Source organism: Phacochoerus africanus, chromosome 5, assembly GCF_016906955.1.
Source record: "Phacochoerus africanus isolate WHEZ1 chromosome 5, ROS_Pafr_v1, whole genome shotgun sequence".
Taxonomy (NCBI): Eukaryota; Metazoa; Chordata; class Mammalia; order Artiodactyla; family Suidae; genus Phacochoerus; species Phacochoerus africanus.
This window is the reverse complement of record NC_062548.1, coordinates 74,619,224-74,644,122: the sequence shown is the minus strand read 5'-3', so window position 1 is coordinate 74,644,122 and position 24,899 is coordinate 74,619,224. Positions and strand designations below refer to the sequence as shown.

Here is a 24,899-nt window from a genome sequence, read left to right as displayed (position 1 = left end):
AGCATCACCCTGATACCAAAACTAGACATAGACAACACACACAAAAAAACTCCAAAAATGACAGGTTAATATCACTGATGAACATAGAGCCAAACATCTTCAACAAAATATTAGTAAACTTAATTCAACAATCTATCAAATCAATCATACCCAACAATCAAGTGATATTTATTACAGGGATACAAGTATAGCTCTACATCTACAAAGCAATAGGCATGATATACCACATTAACAAAGTAAAGGATAAAAATTTTATGAATGGGAGAGCAGATCAAGATGGCAGAGTAGAAGGACATGGAGCTCACCTCCTCCCACAAATACATCAAAAACACACCTTCATGTGGAACAACTGTCACAGAATAACTACCAAACTCTGGCAGAAGATAACATATAATCAAAACTGCAAGAAAGATCACCAAGTAACCAGGTAGGATGAAAGAAAAAGAAAAGGGAATCAAGATGGGAAGTGTGTCCCTAGTAGGGAACTGTGAAAGGGGAAAGGTTCCTTCACACAGGGAATCACTTTCATGGCCTGGGAGATCAGCCAAAATAGAGAGATTCAGAGGCTCAGAGGAAAGTATAACAGCCAGCTTGTGGCGGAGAGAATAGGGAGAGTCCAACATAGATTATCCTGGCCACCACCCTGCACTTCCCAGTCTGAGGCTCAGGTCTGCTGGTGCACAAGGGGGCTGGGTGCTAGAACTTGGGCTTCACCAGATAGACCAGGAAAGAAAACTAGGGTTGGCTGCCCAGAGACAGCCTAAAGGGCTGAAGTGTGGTCTGAGTAGCAATGATGGGTGTGTGCAGGAGAAAGCCCAGGTCTGCCATAGAATCACCACTGTTACTGCATGCGAAGGGTGGTGTGGGACCCCACCATAACAGCTTGAGTCTTGGCATGCTCACAGCAGTCATAGCTCTGAATGTATGAGCTCTGGGAGTACTCAAACCCTGGCTGGTTGCCCACAAACAAAGGCATGACTTAAAGCTCAGCAGTATCACAGAGGTTGTTTGATTCAGGGATACACTCTGCAGCTAGCAGCTTTGTAAAATCAGCACCTGTGAGACATCTGTGCAGATTACTGGTGCTCCTCTGGCTGGGGAAGATCTGGCATTAGCTGCTGCAGGTGTTGTTTGTGTATGCATACAGAAGCATGGCTGGTGTTTGGCTGTTCCATAGCTCCCACAGTGGGTCCAAGGGCACAATTTCAGTGGTCCCAGTGCCTAACTTCAGTAGATCTGGACTAACAGCTCTGCACTGGTAGCTTTGCAAGCACAGCACCTGAGGTACACCCTGGCTGAATGCTTGCATGCCAATGGTTAAAGCAGGGCCAAGGGAAGTACCAAAAATAGTGTATCTTGTTGAATCTGCACAATGGGTGACAGGTGACAATACAGAGCACACTTCCCAGTGGACAGCTCCTATGGAGGAATATTCAGGGGCTACTCTACCACCAGGAGTGCTAGCTCACATTACAACTCAGAAATAGATCTGGGGGTTTCCAGTCCAACAACTGGGCAGCAGGCCCTGCCTCTGAAAGAACTGTGACAACCACAGAGCAAAGAGGAGGCCCCAGCATGCCCTAGTCACAACACAAGTCATACCCTCTACCAAGGGGAAAACGACCAGCATAACTGAGGAAAGACATGGCAGCCCACATGTCAAAAATATTAGATTCACACAGACTACACAGGAACATTCCCACATAAAAATAAACCTTCAAGATCACAGTAGGAAAATATTTCTCCTAAAATCACAGATTGAGGTAAGTTATGAAGCAAAAGGAAATGCTCCCAGTTATCAGATCAAGAGAATTACCCTAAAGAATAAAAAATGAGGAGTTCCCGTAGTGGCACAGTGGTTAACGAATCCAACTAGGAACCATGTGGTTGTGGGTTGGATCCCTGGCCTTGCTCAGTGGATTAAGGATCTGGCATTGCCGTGAGCTGTGGTGTGGGTCACAGACGCAGCTCGGATCCTGCATTGCTGTGGCTCTGGCATAGGCCAGTGGCTATGGCTCCGATTAGACCCCTAGCCTGGGAATCTCCATGTGCCATGAGAGCGGCTTGAGAAAAGACAAAAAAAAAAGAATAAAAAAATGAAACATCTCCAGTTTATTAGACCCTGAATTCAAAAAAGAGGTAAGAAAAATACTGAAGGAATTAAGAAAGGCTATGGATAGAAATGTAGATTACTGTAAAAAGGACCTAGAAAGTATAAAGAGGAGCCAATTAAAATTGGAAAACTCATCTGCTGAAATGAAAGCTGAGTTAAAGGCAATAAACAGAAAACTAAAAAACACATAAGAATGATAAGTGATCTGGAAGACAGAAAAATGGAAATCATCCAATCAGAGCAGCAGATAGAAAGACAAATGAAAAAAATGAAAGCAATATATGAGACCTAAGGGATAATATAAAGTATGTCAATCCATGCATAATAGAAATCCCAGAAGGAGGAGAAAAAAGGATACAAAATATATTTGAATGAATGATGGCTGAAAACTTCCCAAACCTAAAGAAGGAAACATATATCTAAATTGAGAAAGTACAAAGGGTCTCAAAGAAGGTGAAACCAAACAGACCTATGCCAAGATACATTTTAATTAAAATGGCAAAAGTTAAAGACAGAATTCTAAAAGCAGCAAGAAAAAACAAAGAATTACTTATAAGGGAACCCCTATAAGACTAGCAGCTCATTTCCATACAGAAACCTTTCAGGCCAGAAGGGCCTGGCAAGATATATTCAAAATCCTTTGAAAACTTGCAAAAAAGACTACCCAGAAGATTATCATATATAAAAGGAGAGATAAAGAATTTCTGAGACAAGCAAAAAGTAAAAAAATACAGCAATACTAAACCTATCCTAAGAGGAGTATTAAAAAGTCTTCTCTAAACACAAAAAAGAACAATCTATAGAAAAGAGAAAATCATAATTGGAAAGTAAATCACTTAAATGAGCCAGTATACAGATTAAAATAAATTTTTAAAAAAATTTCTGAAAGCAATAACTACAATGAAGAGCAAAAGGATAGATAAACATGAAGATGTAATAGGTGACATCAAAATCATAAAATGTGGGGAAGAGAAGTATGAAAATGAAGGCCTTTCATTTTGATAATGTGTTTGAACTTGTATGACTACCAGTCTAAAAGCAAGCAGATATAGTGATGGGTTAACTTGCCTGAAAAACAGTGTAAGCACAAATAAAAATCATACAATAAATTCACTAATACCAAAAAGAACAGAACATAATACAAACATAACCATCAAACCACAAGTGGAAAAACAAACGGAAAAAGAAAGGAACAAAGAATAAATACAAAATCAATTAAGGCTTTAAATGGCAATAAATACATATCTATCAATAATCACTTTAAATGTCAATAGACTAAATGTTCCAATCAAAAGACATAGGGTGGCAGACTGGATAATAAAACAAGAGTCTATAATATACCACCTATTACTGACCCATCTTAGGAGTTCCCTTGAGGCTCACCACATTAAAGACCTGGCATTATCACTGCTGTGGCTCTGGTTACAGCTGTGGCATGGGTTTGACACCTGGTCCAGGAACTCCTGCATGCCATGGGTGTGACTGATAAAAAAGGAAGGAGATCCACTTTAGGGCAAAGGACACAAATACACTGAAAGTAAGGAGATGGAAAAAGAGATTTCATGAAAATGGAAATGATAAGAAAATGAGTATAGTGGTAATCATATAGAATGAAATAGACTTTAAAACAAAAGCTATAAATAAAGATACAGAAGGATAGTGGGAGTTCCCATTGTAGCTCAGTGGTCAACAAATCTGACTACGAACCATGAGGTTGGAGGTTCAATCCCTGGCCTTGCTCAGTGGGTTAAGGATCCAGTGTTGCCGTAAGCTGTGGTGTAGGTTGCAGACATGGCTCAGATCCCATGTTGCTATGGCTCTGGCATAGGCTGGCAGCTATAGCTCCAATTAGACCCCTACTCTGGGAACCTCCATATGCCACAGGAGCAGCCCTAGAAAAGGCAAAAGGACAAAAAAAAAAAAGATAAAGAAGGATAGTATATAATGATAAAAGAATAAATACAAGAGGAGGATATTAGGCTCATTAACATATATGCAACCAATATGGGGAACCTAAATAGATAAAACAAACTAAACAAACATTAGAAGGAGAAATTGATGGGACTATAATAACAGGAGGTGACTTTAACACCCTGCTCACTTCAGTGGACGAATCTTCTACACAGAAAAACAATAAGGCAACAGAGATCCTAAATGACACAACAAAACACTAAGACTTAATTGATACCTTCAGGACATTACATCCAAAAAAACAGAATACAAATTCTTTTCAAATGTACATGAATATTCTCTAGGAAAGATCACATATAAGGATATATATATATAAAAAAAAAAAAGCCTCAACAAATTTAAAAGGTTAGAAATTAGTTCAAGCCTTTTCCAACTACGACACCATGAAACCACAAATCAACCACAGAAAGAGAAATGAGAAAAAGACAATTACTAGAGATTAAACAACATAAAAATCAATGTGTCAATAATGAAATAAGAGGAAATTTAAAAAATACTTGGAGACAAAGGACAATAAAAATACAACCGAATAAATTTGATGGGATGCAGCAAAGGTAGTCCTTAGAGGTAAATTCATGGTGATACACACTTTCTTCAAAACACAATAAAGACTTCAATAAACAACCTAACCTATGACCTTAAAAAAATAGAAAAATAAAAACAGGCAAAATCTAAAGTCAGCAAAAGGAAAGAGATTGGAGAGAAAATAAAAAAGATGGTGGAAAAATAGGATGTGAAGCTAACCTATTCCCACAAATACATCAAAAAATACATCTACAGTCAAGTGCAAATGTCAGAATGTTATTTTACTATATAAAAGGGACTTATTTGCTTTTTTGGCACTCCCATGGCATGCAGAAGTTCCTGGGGCAGGGACTGAACCTGAGTCACAGGAGTGACAAAGCCAGATCCTTAACACTCTGAGCCACAAAGGAACTCACTATTTGCTGTTTTTAAAAAGAATTTTGCAAGAGAAAAAATGATATGTCCTTAGAATTCATACAATTACATATGTATTCAATATATGTCATCTATTTGGGTCCTTCTGTTGAATGTAAAGGAGAAAATTCTTGCTAGAAAGAAATGAAATTTGACTTAAGAGAATACTATCCTTACATTTCATAAAAATCTCAATGGAGCAGTTTTTCTTATCTGAAAACCTTATGTTTAAGAGAACTAATTATTTTTATACATATTATGTCTTACATCCTATATTATAATCTCCCCACAATGACAGCTATGATTGTCAAAGTGACCTCGGTCAGTCCAAGTTAAAATGTAAACATAATCCAGGAAATAAGATAAATGACAACTGAAGAGAAAAGGCAATTGTAATCCCTCTCCCAACTGAATATCTAATGCAGTCAAGCAATATAAATACTTTTTACATACAGTAGGGTACCTAACATGACCTTAGAGACCATTCTCTGGTACTAGGTCAACTTGATGGGGTAAATACATCAAGTTGAGGGCTAAACACACTTTTGGTTTATAACTTCCAAAGAAAACATTTCTGTGAAATCAATCTCATTTTCAGAGAAAAGAACAAATTAATTGTACAAACCCCATGCTTCATTTTCTACCTAGTAAGAATGGCTATCAAACAAGTTATCCAAACTATTTTCCAATTGTTTATTTTCAGTTGCCTAACATGCCCTACACTCCACTCACTCGTTCATTCTTTCTTTCCTTTTTTATTTTTAATATACTAAGTTGGTGTCGTGGATACTGTGCTGAAAAAATTTTAAATGTTTCTACCCTTCAAGAGGCCTTTTCTCACAACTTCAATTTGTCCTCAGGCTTGGTTCCTATGTTGTTCCTATATATTTCCACCACAGCACTTATCAATAATTGTCTACTTTCTCAATTAGAGTAGGCACTCTTTGAAGACATGGACTATGTTTTCAGGATCTTAACATCCTTACTACAAAGCATCATCTGACAAATAACTGAATACTCATAATGCATAATGAATAAACTAATAAACAAAGGAGGCTATAGTCTAGCACAGAAACACACAGATACAGTAGAGCAATAAAATCTGAGATGAGCTGTAATGATAGCACTCATTCTGTATAGAAAAGAAGCACAAAGGAGTCAGTAGATCAACTCCATTAGGAATGGAAGTAGTCAAAAAGGCTTCATTCAGAACCAACCAGTCCTGAATGGTTAGAATTGAGTCAAAAGCTTCAGAAGAGAAGAAATTATTTCAAGTAGAGAGATAGTCATGAGCAAAGTAAGAGAGATATAGAATAGCATGTTATGATCAGAAAACAATACATAGGTTGGGATGACCTAAGCATGGGGTGACACAAAAATTACATCTGGGATATGAATCTGGAAAAGGTATAGAGGAGACTAGGTCAAGATATGGGGGAGCAGACAGACAGATAAATATGTCAGTCAGGAATATGAACTTTATCCTCTGTGCCATGAGGAATCCCTTAAGAGATGAGAAGAATAAAGTTAAATAATGAGATTTCAGAAGACTTACTCTAGGTGACATACAGAATAGAATGAGAACAAAAAGATGGATTGTTGGGAAAGTAAAGTTAGAGACAGAAGAACGACTAGGAGACTACATAAACAGTCCAAGACAAAAATGACTAGAACATGAATTAAAGCAGCCATACTGGGAAGAGAAAAATTCAAAGAAAAAAAAAAAACTGGAAAAACAGATCCATATAATTTTGTCATCAATTAAACTTAAAGAGGCTCACTTACAAATGAGCACTGCCCTCATTAAAGGGGAATAATTACTGCTTAACTCAAAAGAAATAGACAACTGAGATTAATGTATATAAAATACATTAATAAGATGACTGCCAAAGAATAAGATTTATAAACATGGCAATAATTATTTTGTTGATGCTGATGCTGATTGGATTTGAATCTTGGCTTGAATACTTACTCTCTGTGTGACCTTCATGAAATTACCTAACCTCTCTTTGCCTTACATCCTCCTCTGTAACAATGGAGCATGCCTCCTAGTACATCACAGGTAAGGGAAGTACTACCTTGAATTTTATAGATGTGATAACATATTTGTGAAGTGTTTATAAAAATTTAGCCCAGTGCCTGAAACTTTGTTTACAGAAAGTTATTAATAGAAAATAGGAGTTGAAAATGATTCTCAGATGTCTACTTTGGGTGAAGAGTGGTATCATTCACTGAGAGGAGAAAGTTTCTTTAGAAAGCCAATTAAGAAAACTATTGTCCCTCAAATTCTTTAAGATAAATTAAGTATTTTTCTCCATGTTTTGAAAGCACACTATACATACTACAACACTCATTATGGTCTATTTTCTTGTCTATTTTCATCAGTAAATACGATATCTAAGGAAAAAAAAAAGTGTATCTTTTAATTCTGTACCCTCCCCAAAGCAGGTTGTATCTGGTACACAAATAGGCTAAATATATGTCAGTTAAATAATTAAATTAAAGGAGACATGGATTCCTTTAACAAGTCCAGAGAACATTTGGAAAGAAGAGTATGTCCAAAGGATTTAATTTGATTTAATATTCCTCACTATTACGGAACCTAAAATTTTATCAAATAGAATGTAAAAATTAGTATACTAATCTGTTCCAGTGAATTCTCACTAGATACAAAGTGTTGAAATGCAAATCTGCAAGGAAAATAGGGAATAAAATACATAATATAAACAAAAACAAATTGTTTAAGAATTTTCAGCTTTCCCTTTCACCATGACTATACAAATAAAGCAGTGCCATACTGTGATGACCTAATATTAATACTTTCAAAATTAGAGCTGAAGGGAATATCAAAAGAATTCCAGAATATTTATGTGCATAGAGCCATAATTTCAGTATCTGTTACATCCCCATAGTTTCATACTCTACCTTAGATGAAGATCTTCTGAAAACTTCAGACAGGCATAGATAAACTCTTTAATTTGATTATAAACTTTTGGCACAAATTCAGAGAATGGGAACTTTTTTGGAAAAGGTTGCTGTAAAAGAATTAATGAAAGGAAATCACAAACCAACATACGTTGAAAATATTTAAATTATTTAAAATACAAAAAAGAAATTTTCTTCCACATGTGAACTGTATGCTTAACAATCTCAAATTTTTAAAAATATTTCTAAAAGTTTCCTGATACTGAAAAGAACAAGATAAAATTAAATAAACAATAATTTCAATGTCCTCCAAAACCTGAAAGGATGAATAAACTGTGATACATATTCAGCAATAAAAATGAATGACATGTTGATTCATGCAACAATTTGGATGAAGCTCAAAAGAATTATGTTGACTGAAAGAAGTCAGTCTCAAAAGGTTACATACTGTATGATTCCATTTATAAGACATTCTCAAAAAGTTAAAAGTAGATAGAAAGCAACCAGATTGGTGGTTGCCAAAGGCTTAGGGTTAGAGGAGGGTTTCATTAAGAAGGAATTTTTTTGAATGATGGAACTGTTCTGTATAATTTTTGTGGTAGCACATACTCGACTCAGCACACTGTCAAAACCAACAGAATTATACAGCATATATGGTAAATTTTACTCTGTTTTGGGGCTAAGATGTCCTAAAAGTATAATGAAAGCAAATATTTCAAAGTGCAAGCCAAAATGGGACACTCCCAGAAATCCCCCAAGCACTTCAGAGGTGACAGGACCCCAAAATCACTTACTGATATGAAAACAGGAAATTCTGTTCTTCTAAGACCAAAATTTATCCTTTGAAGGTGTTCTAGATTTCTAACCATTGAGTTAATGAAAGCTTTTAGAGAATGCCAAATCAGAGAAACTTATTTTAAAGTACTCCTTACCTTTTCCAGCTCTGAATCTTGGAATGGGAATTGTCCTATCACCTTTTTATACATCTCTTCACTTGTTACTGGTATGGGACTGTAGTTGTCAGAATCAAGTATGTTTCTATAAAGAAAACAAAAGAAGGAAGGAAGGGAGGGAGGGAAAAAGGAAAGAGGGATGGCTTAATCAATATAATGACCATAAGTAATTTTCAGGTGAGCTCCAATAGTTGTATGTATATACAACACAACTCAAACGTTTCCTTGTCCCTATTCTATTCCTTTTTACCATACAGCTATTTGGTTTCAGATAAAAACATCTTTAAAAGAAGACAGAAAGAAAATTATATTCTGAAACAAATGGAATACAATTATAAACATGACCTCAAAGTACTTGAGGTTCACAGGTCAGACAGAAAATTTAAGGCAACATGTTAATGACTTAAGGTAAGTGAGAAGTAGAAAAAGGAATGTGAGCTCTGGACAAGGCAAAGCGGTTTTCTTTAAATAAGATATATATATATTCAGGACACCACTGTAATTTACTTGAATTTCCAATCATAACCTGGATCACAGCTAGAAAATACAAGCCACATATACTTATTGCTTATAACATCTGAAAAACCTTGTACAAAGGTAGATGCATGCACACATACATTCTCACACAACTCTAGATAATGTCTTACCTGAAAATACCCGACCATTTCTTTAACAAAGTTTCACTGTATTGATCTCGGATTTCTAAGAGCATGTCAAAAAGCTGATTTACAGGAAAACCATACACCTGAAGCAAAATAAGAAAATAGCTTCATTTTATAAGGTGATTTTTTTTTAGCAACATGAGAGAGATTAGGCATTGAAAGATATTGTTTTTTGATCAATTGAAGTAAAACCATTATAAAAGAATCTTTCATTCTCACCTAATACCTAGTGTTTTTAATCCAGAATTAAAAGATATATACCCAAATTTCCAAGCCAGTCAGAAAAAAAATTAAAAGATGAACATTAAAGATAATATACACTGGGTATAACTGTCAGCTAAGTTTTCCTCTACAACACCTTCTGTAACTCTTAGCAACCTTTAGGAGTAGGGAGAAAAAACGAAAATGCTACCAATCTCATCCACTCCTAATGCTATTCTGTTGTATACAATATGTGGTTCAAAACAACAATCAGTATTCAAAATGGTAGTTAAGGAACTCCAAAATCATTCAGACACTACATCTAAATTAAGGACATTTTGAAGAACCAAGGTAATGAGTTTAATTGACTCGCTTTGGGAAAAAAAGGAGGGGGATAAGAACTGTTTATAAGAACATGAATGGTCAAGGTGATGACTAGGAAACAGAAATAAAAAGAGATAAAAAGCTCTAGGAAAAGAAGAAACACAACTAAAAACTAAAAGGGATTTGCTCAACCTTAGACAGACAATGAAAAGATTTACAGCTGATGAAATACTCATCTAGATAAAAATATAAAACAGAAGTTACAAACCTGAAGTGTGTCAGCAAAAAGCACAATGAGGTTCTTCAAATCTAACACGAGGTTTGGATCAGAGCAGTAAGACTAAAGGAAATAAAAGACAATGAGAAGAAACGTTTTTATTAAAAATAAAACTAAATTTTGATTTACTTTGTTTAATGCTTCACCTGGTGAAGGCTCTCTGGAAAGCCTTCCTGGTTTAACACCAGATTCGACCAGGGAAGAGCTGAGTACAGATTCCAATAAGCCATGATCTATATTTTTAACACGTTAACTAAGCACTTTAACTCACGAAGCTGGGCCAAAATGAACAATAAATGAGAGAACAAAAGTGATAAAAAGCAGAAATTAATGACATAAAAAAGAAATGAAAGATTTGATCAATGAAACCAAAAGCTCAAATTAAAATAAAATCAATAAAATAACACAAATCTGGGAGCTCCCATCATGGCTCAGTGGTTAACAAACCTGACTAGCATCCATTAGGATGCGGGTTCAATCCCTGGCCTCACTCAGTGGGTTAAGGATCCGGCATTGCCTTGAGCTGTGGTGTAGGCTGCTGACACGGCTCAGATCCCATGTTGCTGTGGCTGTGGCGTAGGCGGGCGGCTACGACTTCAATTTCACTCCTAGCCTGGGAACCTCCATATGTCACAGGTGCGGCCCTAAAAATAGACAAAAAGAAGTAGACAAATCATAGGTAAGTCCAATTAAACAATGAAGAGAAAACAAAACTAAGTAACACAAAGAATAAAAAAGATGAATATAAATACAGAGGAAAATGAAAATTACAAATAAAGCCCATGTACAATCTTTTATCAGCAAATTTGAAAACTGAAATAACATGAAGGACACCTCCTATAGGCAAGCTACAAAGACACATATGCTATTATGTTTCTGTGATTCTGACATTCAAAATCTCACAATTATACTTGCTCTCTACTAAATCGCTCAATTCCTGAACAAGGTGCATTGAATTCTCTCACAATGGCTTGGCCCATCAGTTTCTCTTTCTTCCCACTATCAACAGTTTCTGTTTATATACCTATTGATGCTTGTTTGTTCCTAGTAAAAGTGCTGTTTATTTTTGGTGGGTTAAAACTAATATTAAAAGAAAAAAAAAGTTTCACTCTTCTCTTACTTAATGGTCCTCAATTTCAATCCTGTTTGCTTTGTAGAATAGTGCTGTTTCTGCCTCTCATTCTTTATTTCCAATCTTTCTGTGCAATCTAAACGTATGAATAGCTCAGGAACGAAACTATAAAACTTTCTACCTCTGATATTTCTCATGCATATTGACCTATTTGGACCTATTCCAGTCATCTTATTGTAAGTTTTTTGTTTGTTTGTTTGTTTTTGTCTTTTGTTGTTGTTGCTATTTCTTGGGCCGCTCCTGCGGCATATGGAGGTTCCCAGGCTAGGGGTCCAATCGGAGCTGTAGCCACCGGCCTACGCCAGTGCCACAGCAACCCGGGATCCGAGCCGCGTCTGCAACCTACACCACAGCTCACGGCAACGCCGGATCGTTAACCCACTGAGCAAGGGCAGGGACCGAACCCGCAACCTCATGGTTCCTAGTCGGATTCGTTAACCACTGCGCCACGATGGGAACTCCCAGTTTTCTATTTTCAATTATTTCTTCTACTTTTTTTGCTTCTTTCCACATTTTTCACCAGATTAGTTTTGTCAAATTATCTTATACTGGTTATTAATAAGTGATATACTTTCTGCCCACTGTTTATTTGAAACAATCTGGAGTTTTCATTTTAAAAATGTTTTAAACATTAAGCCTCTCTTCTTGTAGGGATACTTTTTTCATTTTTTAAAAAGTCTTATTGAAGTATAGTTGATTTACAATGTTGTGATAATTTCTGCTGTACAGCAAAGTACTTCAGTTACTTTTGTGTATACACATGAACTCTTTTTCAAATTCTTTTCCTCTACAGATTATCACAAATACTGGATAGAGTTCCCGTGCTATACAGCAGGTCCCTGTTAGCCAGTCATTCCACATACCATGGTGTGCATATACCAACCCCAAACCCCTAGTCTACCCCTCTCAGATATCTGTCCCCTTTGGTAAGCATAAGTTTGTTTTCAAAGTCTGTGAGTTTCTTCTGCACTGCAAATAAGTTCACTTGAATGCTTTTTTAGGTTTCACATATCAGTGATATCATATGATGTTTGTCTTTCAATCTGAATAAATTCACTTAGTATGATAATCTCTAGGTCCCTCCATGTTGCTGCAAATGGCATTATATTCATTACTTTTACAGCTGAATAATATTCCATTGTATATATGTACCACCTCTTCTTTATCCATTCTTCTGTCAGTGGACATTTAGACTACTTCTGTATCTTGGATACTATAAATAAAACTGCAATGAACATTTGGGTGCATAATTCTTTTCAAATTATGGTTTTCTTCAGATATATATGCCCAGGAGTGGGACTGCTGGATCACAGAGTAGTTATATTTTTAGTTTTTTGAGGAACCTCCATACTGTTTTCCACAGTGTTCCAATTTACATTCCCACCAACAGTAAAACAGAGTTCCCTTTTCTCCAAACTCTCTATAGCATTTATTGTTTGTAGACTTTTTTTTTTTTCTTTTTCGGGCCACACCCACAGCATATGGAATTTCCTGGGCTAGGGATTGAATCCCAGCCAGAGCTACAACCTACATCACAGCAAAGCTGCATCCTTAACCTACTGTGCCAGGCTGAGGACTGAACAAGCACCTCCACAGAAACAAGCTGGATCACTAACCCACTGCACCACAGTGGGAACTCCATATCTTGTGTAGACTTTCTGATGATAGCCATTCTGCCTGGTGTAAGTTGGCACCTCATAATAGTTTTGATTTGCATTTCTCTAATAATTAGTGAGGTTAAGCATCTTTTCATGTGTTTTTTGGCTATCTGTATGTCTTCTTTGGAGAAATATCTATTTAGATCTTTTTCCCATTTTTGATTGAGATGTCTGTTATTTTAAATATTGGACTGTGGGTAGTGTTTGTACATTTTGGAGATTAATTCCTTGTCGGTTATTTCACAAATATTTCCTCCCATTCTGTGGGTGCTTTTCATTTTGTTTATGGTTTCCTTTGCTGTGCAAAAACTTTTAAGTTTAATTATCTCCATTTGTTTATTTTTGTTTTTATTTTCATTACTCTAGGAGGTGGATCTGAGAAGATCTGATTTGACCCCTAGCCTGGGTACTTCCACATGCCATGGGTGTGGGCCTAAAAAAGATACACACACACACACACACACACACACACACACACACACATACACACACAAACAAAAACCCCAGTGGGCACTGAGAGCACCTATCTCAATATAATAGGTTGTAGGGATTCTTAATAACATTAAACTTTACAAATAATCAAACAATCAGTTATTTAGATTTATCTATGAGGTTTATGCTCATTTTTTGCACACATCTTATTTAATCCTATTCCATCTTATATTTTGGATTTCTTTTTCATTTGTGGTAAAACACCAATATGACAGGATGGGTGAAAAGTAAACTTTGAATCCTCGTGTGTTTGGAAATGCCTTTCTTTTAACTCAAATACACAATTTCAGATGTGATAAAATTACCTGCCCTCATTTACCCGGCCTGACAAAAAGATGCATCCTTTCAACTTTCATAATCTAGTCTTTTTTCACCGCAGGAAAATTTATTTCTTTTAATTATTAAATTCCCCTCCTTGCGACGGTCCCTTCTTTCTAAATATCCGTTAAATACAACCAAAAATCTACATCAATCATCCATGTTTCTTAATTTTCCATCCGTATTTTCCAACTCTTCATGTCTTTGCTCTATATTTTAGGATATATATTTGACTGTTTTTTGATTAGAGAATGATATAGAGTTTTATCTACTTAATCTTTGAATTAAATTTCTCTATTATGTTAGTCATAAATTTCCAAGAAAATAATGTTTGTCGGAGTTCCCGTCGAGGCACAATGGTTAACGAATCTGACTAGGAACCATGAGGTTGCGGGTTCAGTCCCTGCCCTTGCTCAGTGGGCTAACGATCCGGCGTTGCCGTGAGCTGTGGTGTAGGTTGCAGACGCGGCTCGGATCCCGCATTGCTGTGGCTCTGGCGTAGGCCGGTGGCTGCAGCTCCGATTAGACCCCTAGCCTGGGAACCTCCATATACCGCGGGAGCGGCCCAAGAAACGGCCAAAAAAGACAAAAAAAAAAAAGAAAAAAGAAGAAAAAAAAAAGAAAAGAACGTTTGTCTTTGACTTCCCCCTTTTTTGGCTTCCTTCTTTCCTTTTCCTTCTTCTATAGTTTTTTTAAATTATAAATATAGAACATATAAAAAATAATGAATAGAACTTGTATGTACAATTTTACCAGGCAAACAAAACTGAACAGCACCAGCATGCCAGAAGCACCCAGATACTCTAACACAACTTATTTCCTCTCCACTCAGGAAACCAATATCATGACATATATGATAATTATTTCCATGTTTTTCCTTCATTTTGTTTCTTTGTACTTTTAAGAAACTTTATTTTATAGGAATTTTGCATTTACAGATAAATTTTGCAGAAAGTACAGAGAGTCCCCCTGTATATCTTTACACTGACACTCATGCGCAGATTCCCCTATTATAACAACTTGCATAACATTTGGTGGTAACATGTGGTACAGCTGATGAACCAGTACTGACTCATTATTAATAACTAAAGACCATAATTTACATTAGAGTTTACTCTTTGTGTTATATAATCTATGGGCTTTAACATACGTATAATGACATATTTCATCCCATTACTATACTGTAGAGAATAGCTTCACTGCTCTAGAAATTCCCTGTCTTCCACTTATTCATCCCTCCACCCCTCTCCCAAGTCCTGGCAACCTTGATCTTTTGACTATCTCCATAACTCAGCCTTTTCTAGAATGTCATATAGTTGGAATCATATGAGACTATAACCTTCTCAGATGGGGTTCTCTTATTTAGCAATATACATTTAAGCTGCCTCCATGTCTTTTGGGGGACTGATAGCTTATTTCTTCTCTACCATTGAATAATATTCAATTATAACGATGTACCAGAGTTTCTTTATCCAGTCACCTACCAAAGGACAACTTGCTTCCAGGTTTTGTCTATCATGAATAAGCTGCTACAAACATGAGTGGGAAGATTTTTGTGGTAACTTAAGTTTCAATTTACTTGGCAAATACCTACATTGCACTTGCTGGATTGTATAAGACTATTTTCTTTTGTAGGAACTGCCAAACTTCCTTCTAAGCTGGATGTACCACTTTCCATTCCTCTCAGGAATTAAAGTTCTAGATGTTCCACATTCTCCTCAACATTAGTGTTGTCAGTATTCTGGATTTTAGCCATACTAATGTGGCTCCTTGTTGTGTGCAGTGGTAGCTCACTGTTGTTTTAATTTCCCTAATGACATGGTTGTTGAGCATCTTTTATAAAAAGATGCTTTCTTGCCATTTGGTGTTCAGAACTTTTGTCCCTTCTTTGTTGTGTTGTTGAGTTTTAAGAGTTCTCTATATATTTTTAATACCAGTCCTTTATCAGATATGTTTTGCAAAGACTTTCTCCCAGTTTGTGGCTTGTCAGTTCATTCTCTTTATTTCTTTGTAACCACATAAATACTCAGCCTCACTCAATATTTTCTTTCTCAACATTATGTAAATGGAAGAAACTATGGATAATTTTATGTCTTGCTTTTATAATTCAATATTTTACTTGTGAAATTCATCCATGCTATTGTATATAGCTATAGTATGGTCACTTTCATGTTGTACAATATTCTGTTATGAGTTTAACTCAAATTTTTCATTTTATTATCAACTGACATTTACATCATTTCTAATTTTGAAAATTCAACAATGCTGGAATAGATAGTCTTGTATGTGTATTATGGTGACTTAGGGCAAGTTTCTCAAGGGAATACAGTTAGGAAAAGAATTTCTGTTCATGAGGCTCTTTAATTTTAGAAGATGATGTTAAAATTTTTCAAAGGGTTTTACCAATTTAAATTCATTCCCTTAGTAGTATATAAGTGTTCTAAATGCTTCATGTCTTTATCAACATTTTCATTACTAACTCTTATGTGTTACCTCATTTGGTTTTTTTTTTTTTGTCTTTTTGCTATTTCTTGGGCTGCTCCCGCGGCACATGGAAGTTTCCAGGCTAGGGGTCTAATCGGAGCTGTAGCCACAGGCCTACGCCAGAACCACAGCAACGCGGGATCCGAGCCGCGTCTGCAACCTACACCACAGCTCACGGCAACGCCGGATCGTTAACCCACTGAGCAAGGGCAGGGACCGAACCCGCAACCTCATGGTTCCTAGTCGGATTCGTTAACCACTGCGCCACGACGGGAACTCCCTTTTTTGTTTGTTTGTTTGTTTGTTTTTGCTCATTTGGTTTTAATTTGCATGTCACTGATGCATTAAATCTGAGCACCTTTCACATGTTTCTCAGCCAAGTGAATTCCTTCCTTAGTGAGGTACCTCTTTAAATCCATTGCTTGTTTCTTCTATTGAGATTTCTGTCTTTATTTTAATGACGAGTAGTGGAATTCTTTATATATTTTATATAAGTTCTTCACTGATTTTGTGTGTTAAAAATATAATTTCTCATTATATAGCTTATTTTTTACACTATCTTTTTGGTTTTTTTCTTACAGTTTTTAATGTAGCTTAATATTTAATGTATGAATCTTTTCCTATATGGTTAGTGCCTTTCGTATTTTAGTTAGGAACTCCTTCCCTATCATGAATCATAAAGATATTCTTTAACACTATCTTCTAAAAGATTTATAGTTTTACTTTTAACATTTTGATATGTTATCAATCTGAAATCCATGTGTTGGTATATTATTGTCCCCATACTAATAGTTGGTTGTCCTAGTACTATTCATTGGAAAGTCTGTCCTCTGCCCACTGATCTGCAATCCCATCTCTTCTATCAATATCAAAGATCTTTTTCAGAGGCTCTATAATCTATCCCATTGCCTATCTAATGACAGTATCAGAGTGTCTTATATTGATATGATTTTTAAATTACGTTTCAATAACTGGTAGAGGAAAATGACCTACCTTATCTCAAACTTAGGGAGTTTCTTAGCTGTTCTTGGATTTTTGTACTGGCTTAAAAATATTTAAATCAGGTTGGAAAGGTACTCACCCTCCCAAAAATAAAATTATTGAGACTTTTAATTAAATTTATAAATCAATTTTGAGAGAATAGATAGCTACAATAAAAACTCAATAACATGGTATTTCTCTCAATTTTATTTAATTCTTCTTTAATCCATTTAGTTTCTCAAAAACATTTTAGAATTTTATCCATGGAGGTCTTAAATATCTTTGCTAGATATTTCTACTACTTTTTATGTATGCTATTGAATCAATTTGATCTTTCAAAAATTTAAATTTTTTCAACTTTGATTCCTGGTTTATAAAACAATTGAATTCATATAATGACTGTGTATCAGTAAACTCAATCACCCCTTCCATTAATTGTAATTTTTCTATAAATTGCTTTGAATTCTCATTGTATAAAGATATATCATCTGCAAAAATGACAATTCTGTTTCTTTCAAAGGTTTATTTTTTAATTTATTTATGTTTCCTCACTATTATTCCTCAAACACTTCATACATAAGAGTACCTCAGATCCCTTGCACTACTGTTCCTTATACCTGGAATGTTCTCAATTGATTTTTGCATAAATAGTGACTCTTGATATTTAGATCACAGAATGCCACTTCAGATAAACCAGTCAAAAACAAGTGTCTTGTTGTCCTAATCTATCACTCTGTTTTAATTGTCTGCATTGCATTATCATTGTCTGATATTCTTTTTATTTATTGGGAATGTCCCTCAATTAAAATATAACTCTTTGATCGCAACACTTAATGAATAAAAGTATAGTTAATTCACTACCTGAAATAAAGTAGATTATCATCAAAAATTTATGCTATCATAAAATAGATCAATAGATTGTGGAAACTCATAATTAGGCAACTTATTGAAATGCTGTAGAGTAAGAATAAATCTATGAACTCCAAATGAGTATTAATAGTTATTTTAGAGGCAGTATGGAGTAGTGGCTAAGAATTCCAGTGGGCTCTGGAATCATACCATCAAGGTTTGAAACCAAGCTCCATCTTTATTGGGTGACATTAGGCCGGTTCCTTAGCTTCTCTGACATTGAGTTCCCCAGAATATATGGTATATATAAAAATAGCACCTACTTTATAGGGATGCATTGGGAATGAAATACATATGAAGTACACAATATAATGACAATGTTTAAGACATAAAGAGCAATCAGTAAATGTTAGCTGTTGTTTTCTTACTGCATAGAGCATCCACAAAAGAGAGCTTAGTGTTAGAGAACATTCAGTTTTAAACGGCTACTTCTAGTATCTTTGACGGAAATGGCTCCAAATAGGTGATTCCAAACAATACACATATGATGGTTTTAAAGCAGTAGGAAGACTGAATGGTACAGAGATAATCAGCTTGAAGTAAGAACTTCTCTCGGGCTTTGTACATACCGAGTGAGTACGGAGTGCTGCAATGGTTTTTGAAAGTGCCATTTCCCACAGTTCATCTATGTAGGCTCTATTTACTAAGCCCTGGGTTGTATGTAAGATGTGATCTTCAACCACAAAAAAGCTAAGATTGAGGAAAAAAGAAAGCACAGCTGTCAGAAATTAGTTTGACTACTATCTTCAGGATATGACAAACATTTTAAGAGCTGCCATCAAATCTAAAGTTAATACTAGTCATTTTCTCTTAAGGATAGTGCTTGATATCACAAACAAAATCAGATTTCTTAGGGTTAGAATTATACCCCTAATCATGATATCATCCTAACCACGTCTACAAAAATCGGACTTACCTTTCTATTAAATGTTAACCATGTCATCCAGCAATTTCAAAAGGATGAAAAATGTTTACAAGTAAAAAAAAAATTTAAAAAAAAGAAAAAGCCAATTTAAAAAACTAAACATTTTTTGCGGCTTCCCAATTTTTATGCATTTAAATTGTCTTCAGCTATCTTGCCTCAATATGTATACTAATTTTAAAAATTCTTTAAATTGTTATGATACATTTTAACCGAAGCTGTCAAGTACATTGAAAAAATCTAAATTTGGAAAAAAAAAAGAAATCTTATGGAACAATCTAACTCACTTCCCTTTCTTCTCACTGCAGTCATTTTCTTTGCAACTAGAATAAGCTGCCTATATTTAGGATGTTTATTTGGGAACTGCAATTCCATACTAGCATATATACTCTAGATAATGGTGACAAGGCCCACTGCTTGTTTTCATAAATATTGTTTACTTGGAACATAGCCATGATCCCTCATTTGCATGTTATCTATAGCTTCTTTCGTACTATAATAACAGAGTTGAAGAGCTATAACAGACACCATATGGCCTGCTGAGCCTTAAAATACTATACTATTTGGCCCTTTTAGAAAAAGCTTGCCAGCTTTTGCTGACTATTTGGTTCCCTCTTAACAAGAATGGGGAAACAAAACATCAACTATAATAAGATTACAATTCAATGTTTTTCTCCCTTAAGCCACAAAAAGTATTCTCCAACAATATAATGTTGAAACCAATAGACATTCCTCTAAAATCATCATAGTCAAAACTAAATCTTGTTCTAAGAATTTTAAAACAGAAAAAGAATTTCCCAAAGAACACTTGTGATATTTTTTCAAGTCTCACAAAAAGCATGTAAAATATTGAAAGTGTATAAATTAAAAAATACACACATATATACCCACCCTACAATTTGATTAAAATACTTCCTGTAGCCATCTAAAGTTTCATGCTGCAACGAAGCAAAGAAGAAAAAGGTTATTTCTGCTTTGATACATTAAGACAGTAAAAACCAACTAATTAATTTCTTAAGGCTCAATTCCCAAGTCTATAAGTTAAATATACTATTAGCACCTCTCTTATATCATTACAGTGGGGCTGAAATGGAACAATACATATCTAGTACTTAGAACAATGCCTGACAGAGAGCAATCAACAGATGTTAGCTGCTACTTTCTTAGTGCAAGTCACACCTACCAAAAGTGGTCCCCAGAGTGACTGAGAATCTGGGGTTAATAGATGCATACTATTGCTTTGGAATGGAGAAGCAGTGAGATTCTGCTGTACAGCACTGGGAACTATATCTACTCATTTATGATGGAGCATGATAATGTGAGAAAAAAGAATGTAATATGCATGTGTGACTGGGTCATTTTGCTGTATAGTAGAAAATTGACAGAACACTGTAAAACAGTGACAGTGGAAAAAAAAATCATTTACAAATAAATCCAGGAGTTCCCATTATGGCACTGCGGAAATGAATCCAACTAAGAACCTTGAGGTTGCAGGTTCAATCCCTGGCCTCACTTAGTTGGTTAAGGATCTGGCATTGCCATGAGCTGTGGTGTAGGTCACAGACATGGCTCGGATCCCGCATTGCTGTAACTCTGGCATAGGCTGCTGGCTACAGCTCCAATTAGACCTCTAGCCTGGGAACCTCCACATGCTGCAGAAGCAGCCCTCAAAAGACAAAAGACCAAAAAAAAAAAAAACCCTCTTTACATAAAAAAATTAAAAATTTTTAAAAAAGAAAAAGCACATACGCAAAATAATTTAAAAAGATACCAGAGAAGAAAAGTGAAAAGGGGGAAAAAGTAAAGGTGATGATCCTACCATGTTAGATGGAGGCTGAAGCACCAAACGAGCCTGTTTTCGCCTCTGTTTTCGGTAGTAGTTCTCAAATGTTTCCCGGGCACCCTATAAAACAAACGAAAGGAAATGGATTCATGCAGTTGGGCCGCTTATTTTAGTATTTCATGGAAAAAGAGACACTCCCAGATCTGAAATTGAAGCAGCCCATATTTCTCAAAATTGGCTATTTTAACAATGATATCATTGAAAAATAAAAATAATTATCACAATTTATTGAACCTTAGTTATAAATCCCAATAGATCTGGATACAAAAGATTCTTATGAAGATACTACCAGAACTCAATGCCCAACACACCAAAGCTGATTTCTGGATCAGTTATTACAGATTCACAGAATGAAGACAAACCTACAATCTTATAGGTTATAACTGTTGAGAAAATAGTTAAATAGTTCTAAAAAATTTCATAGAACATTCCAGAAGAAAAATGCAAAATGAAAACTAGTCTCAAATAAATCATGAGTGAAGGGCCAAAGGGAAGCAGGAAAAAGGTATGCTCTGAGAACAATAATTCAGTCTTCCCAGATAGAATATAATTTAGCATAGAATTAATACCAAAAAGGAAGAAACAAACCCCTAGAAATTATTAGTGCACAGTTTCCACCTTTCATTTAGGGTTTCTGGGCTTAAACTGAAACATGCTCTAGAGAATAGAGCAAACTCATGAGCCCTATAACTAGGGTTGAATAATGCTCCCTCAAAATTCTGTCCTTCTGGGAATCTCATGATCTGACCCTATTTGGAAATAGGGTCATTACTGATATAGTTAGTTAAATTAAGACATAGTCATACTACGGTAGGGTGGGCCCTAATCCAATATGATTGGTGTCCAAAGGAGGAGAGGAAAATGCTGTATGAAGACAGAAACACAGAGAGAACATAATATGGTAACACCAGCAGAGATGGGAGTGATGAGCTACAAGCCAAGAAACACCAAGGACTGCTGGCCACCCCCAGAAACAAAGAGAGGCAAGGAAGGATTTTACTTAGAATCTCAGAGGGAGGATGGCCTTCCAACATCTTGACTTTGGGTTTCTAGCCTCCAAAATTGTGACAGAACAAATTTCTTTTGTTTTAAGCCACACGGTTTATGGTACTTTGTTACAGCAGTCCTAGGAAAGTGATATAGGCTCAAAGCTTTTAAAACATGATGCATCCCTACTATTAAACTCTACTCTCAACCCAAGACTTTTCTAAATAAACAAGAGTAGAAAGGGAGAGACCATATTGTACAGTGGTTAAAAGTACTGATTTGGGGAGTTCCTGCTGTGGTGCAGTGAGTTAAGAATCCGACTACACGGAGTTCCCACTGTGGTTCAGCACGTTACAAACTTTAGTAACCATGAGATAAAGGTTTGATCCCTAGTCTCGCGCAGTGAGTTAAGGATCTGGCATTGCCCCGAGCTGTGGTGTAGGTCACAGATGCTGCACTGCTGTGATTGTGGTGTAGGCTGGCAGCTGCAGCTCTGATTCAACCCCTAGCCTGGAACTTCCATATGCCACAGGTGCAGCCCTAAAAAAGCAAAAAAAGAATCCAACTATAGCAGCTCCAGTTCCTCCAGAGGTGTGGGTGTGAACCCTGGCCCATAGCAGTGAGTTAAATGATTCAGCATTGCCACAGCTGTGGCATAGGTCACAGCTGCAGCTCAATTCAATCCCTGTCCCAAGAACTTCCATATGCTACGGATGTGGCCACAACATAAAAAAAAAAATTAAGAAAGAGTGCTGATTTTGGAGGCAGAAAGTTTTATTCCAATCATGGTACTGCCCCTTATTAGTTGTATAGCTCATATGATTAGCTGTATAACTTCCCTTTCATTCATTTAACTTCCACTATTTAACTCTTTAACTTTCGCTAATAGAGGAGCTATGGTTTATACCTTTGCGGAACAGAGATGCCAGCCTCATGTGGTTCTTACAAGGATTTAGAAGAGTTATAAAGCTTTTAGAATAATGTCTGATAAATAATAACCACCACGTAAGTGCTTATTTAAAACATAAGTAAGATGAAAATCAGTGATGAAGTGAAAGCCCTGCCCATGTGAGGATAAATTCCATGCAATACCTAGTTCAGTTTCCATCACTTTCCCAAAAGTGTGAAGAATTTTATTCAACGTGACTTCTTTGCTGGATCCCTAAACTGGGAATATTGATTTAAGGTACCAAACCATGCAAACTCAATAGGGTAGCTCAGGGGTTGGCAAATGTTTTCTATAAACGGTAGGATAGTATGTATGGACTTGGTGAGCAACTACTCAACTCTGCTGCTGTGGTGCAAAAGCAGCCGTAGACAATCCATAAATGAGTGTGGCTGTGTTCCAATAAAACTTTATTTATGGAAACTGAAATGAGACTTTGATATAATTATCACCTGTCATGTAATATTAATTCCTCTTACAATTTTTTTAACCTAACCATTTAAAAATGTAAACATTTACATGTTATACAGATTGGATACACATTGGATTTGGCCCATGAGTCATGGTTTGTTAACCCCTGGTGCAGCTTAAAAACAAAGGTTTTAAAACACTAAATTGATTATAACTATACACATTTGAATTGTTCTGCCTATAACAGAGAAAAATCAAGCATTAAGACAGTTATTTCAAGGCTTTCTTAGTCCATAAGTGAGTGAGGTAGCAAATAATTCTATTTAAAAATAAGAAGTGGAAACTGCCTGTTGGTTTGTTAAATTTATTCCCAACTTGTCACCATTTCACAGCATAGTGGTATTATTAAATGTCAATTACATTCTGTACACACTGAAGGGCTTTTCATTTTAAGGTTAACAGCCCTAAAGGCCCTTTATTATTTTAGTGTGACGTTACACTTTCAACATGTTTTGGAGCCAAGATACACTTAGCTGAGAATTTAGGGAAAACCTCCTAATTAGAACATAGTATACTAAGTTAATTATTTGCCATACATGATTGAAAATACACAAGATGAAATTCTATATAAAAACAAAATCATGAACCTCTGCTTAATTCTAAACTATATATATTTTGCCTTTCAATAAAATTAAAACATAAGACCAATTTATCTAATAGGTGTGGCTTCCCCATTTACGAAAATGAGTTAGATTTTTCCCTAGCAGATGCTAAATAAATTCACCTCTGATTATTCTATTTCCTTTGCCAATTTTGTCAACTCAATGCTTACAGGTGGAATTTGAGAAACAGATGTCTGACCAATCCAGCTGAGCAACTGATGAAGTGCCTGCCTATTCACAAATAGGTCAACAGACAATGAGTTTTGCCTCAAGCTACTTTAATTACTCACATGAAAAACCAAAGAAAACACAAGCCAAAGAAAGCCACCTCAAACCTAAAAGATATAAATAAATGGCTGTAAAACAATAGAAAGGCAAGTCAAAATTTGTTTTGTTTTTCATTTTGTCATTAGTATTGCAGTGCTCCAAAGGCTGGGTAAAATTTTATGCACCAATACACACAATATTACAGAAAAATAAGTCACTTAATGTAAATAAAGTGCTTACCATTTGATAGGTACTGAGAATCTCCTCACTGAATTTATAGTCTTCGGTGGGGGGTAGAAATTAAGCAAGTAATTATATCAAAATAAACTAGAGAATCATATGTATGAGTGGATTGGAGTCATATGTATGAGTGGTGTGGTAAGAGGAATGTCAGAGAAAGATGTTAAGAAAAAAATTCCATTTACACTCATAATTGAAATAAATCAGGTAAGGAGAAAAGGGGAAAAAATATTCATTGTAGAGACAGAGAGGTTCAAAGACAAATGTTATCACATATTCCAT

General features: G+C 35.7%; 1 protein-coding gene across 2 annotated transcripts in view; it reads right to left on the bottom strand.

Moving 5' to 3' along the window:
- Positions 1-24,899, bottom strand: part of EXOC6B (exocyst complex component 6B) — a 597,903-nt gene that overhangs the window by 273,362 nt on the left and 299,642 nt on the right. For both annotated transcript variants that reach the window (XM_047781788.1, XM_047781789.1), the window contains exons 9-15: positions 21,081-21,164; positions 20,153-20,199; positions 18,909-19,029; positions 10,357-10,428; positions 9,549-9,646; positions 8,881-8,986; positions 7,949-8,058 (exon numbers count right to left, since the gene is read on the bottom strand). In XM_047781788.1, the coding sequence (XP_047637744.1) occupies positions 7,949-8,058; positions 8,881-8,986; positions 9,549-9,646; positions 10,357-10,428; positions 18,909-19,029; positions 20,153-20,199; positions 21,081-21,164 (638 nt within the window). The remainder of the gene's footprint in view (positions 1-7,948; positions 8,059-8,880; positions 8,987-9,548; positions 9,647-10,356; positions 10,429-18,908; positions 19,030-20,152; positions 20,200-21,080; positions 21,165-24,899) is intronic.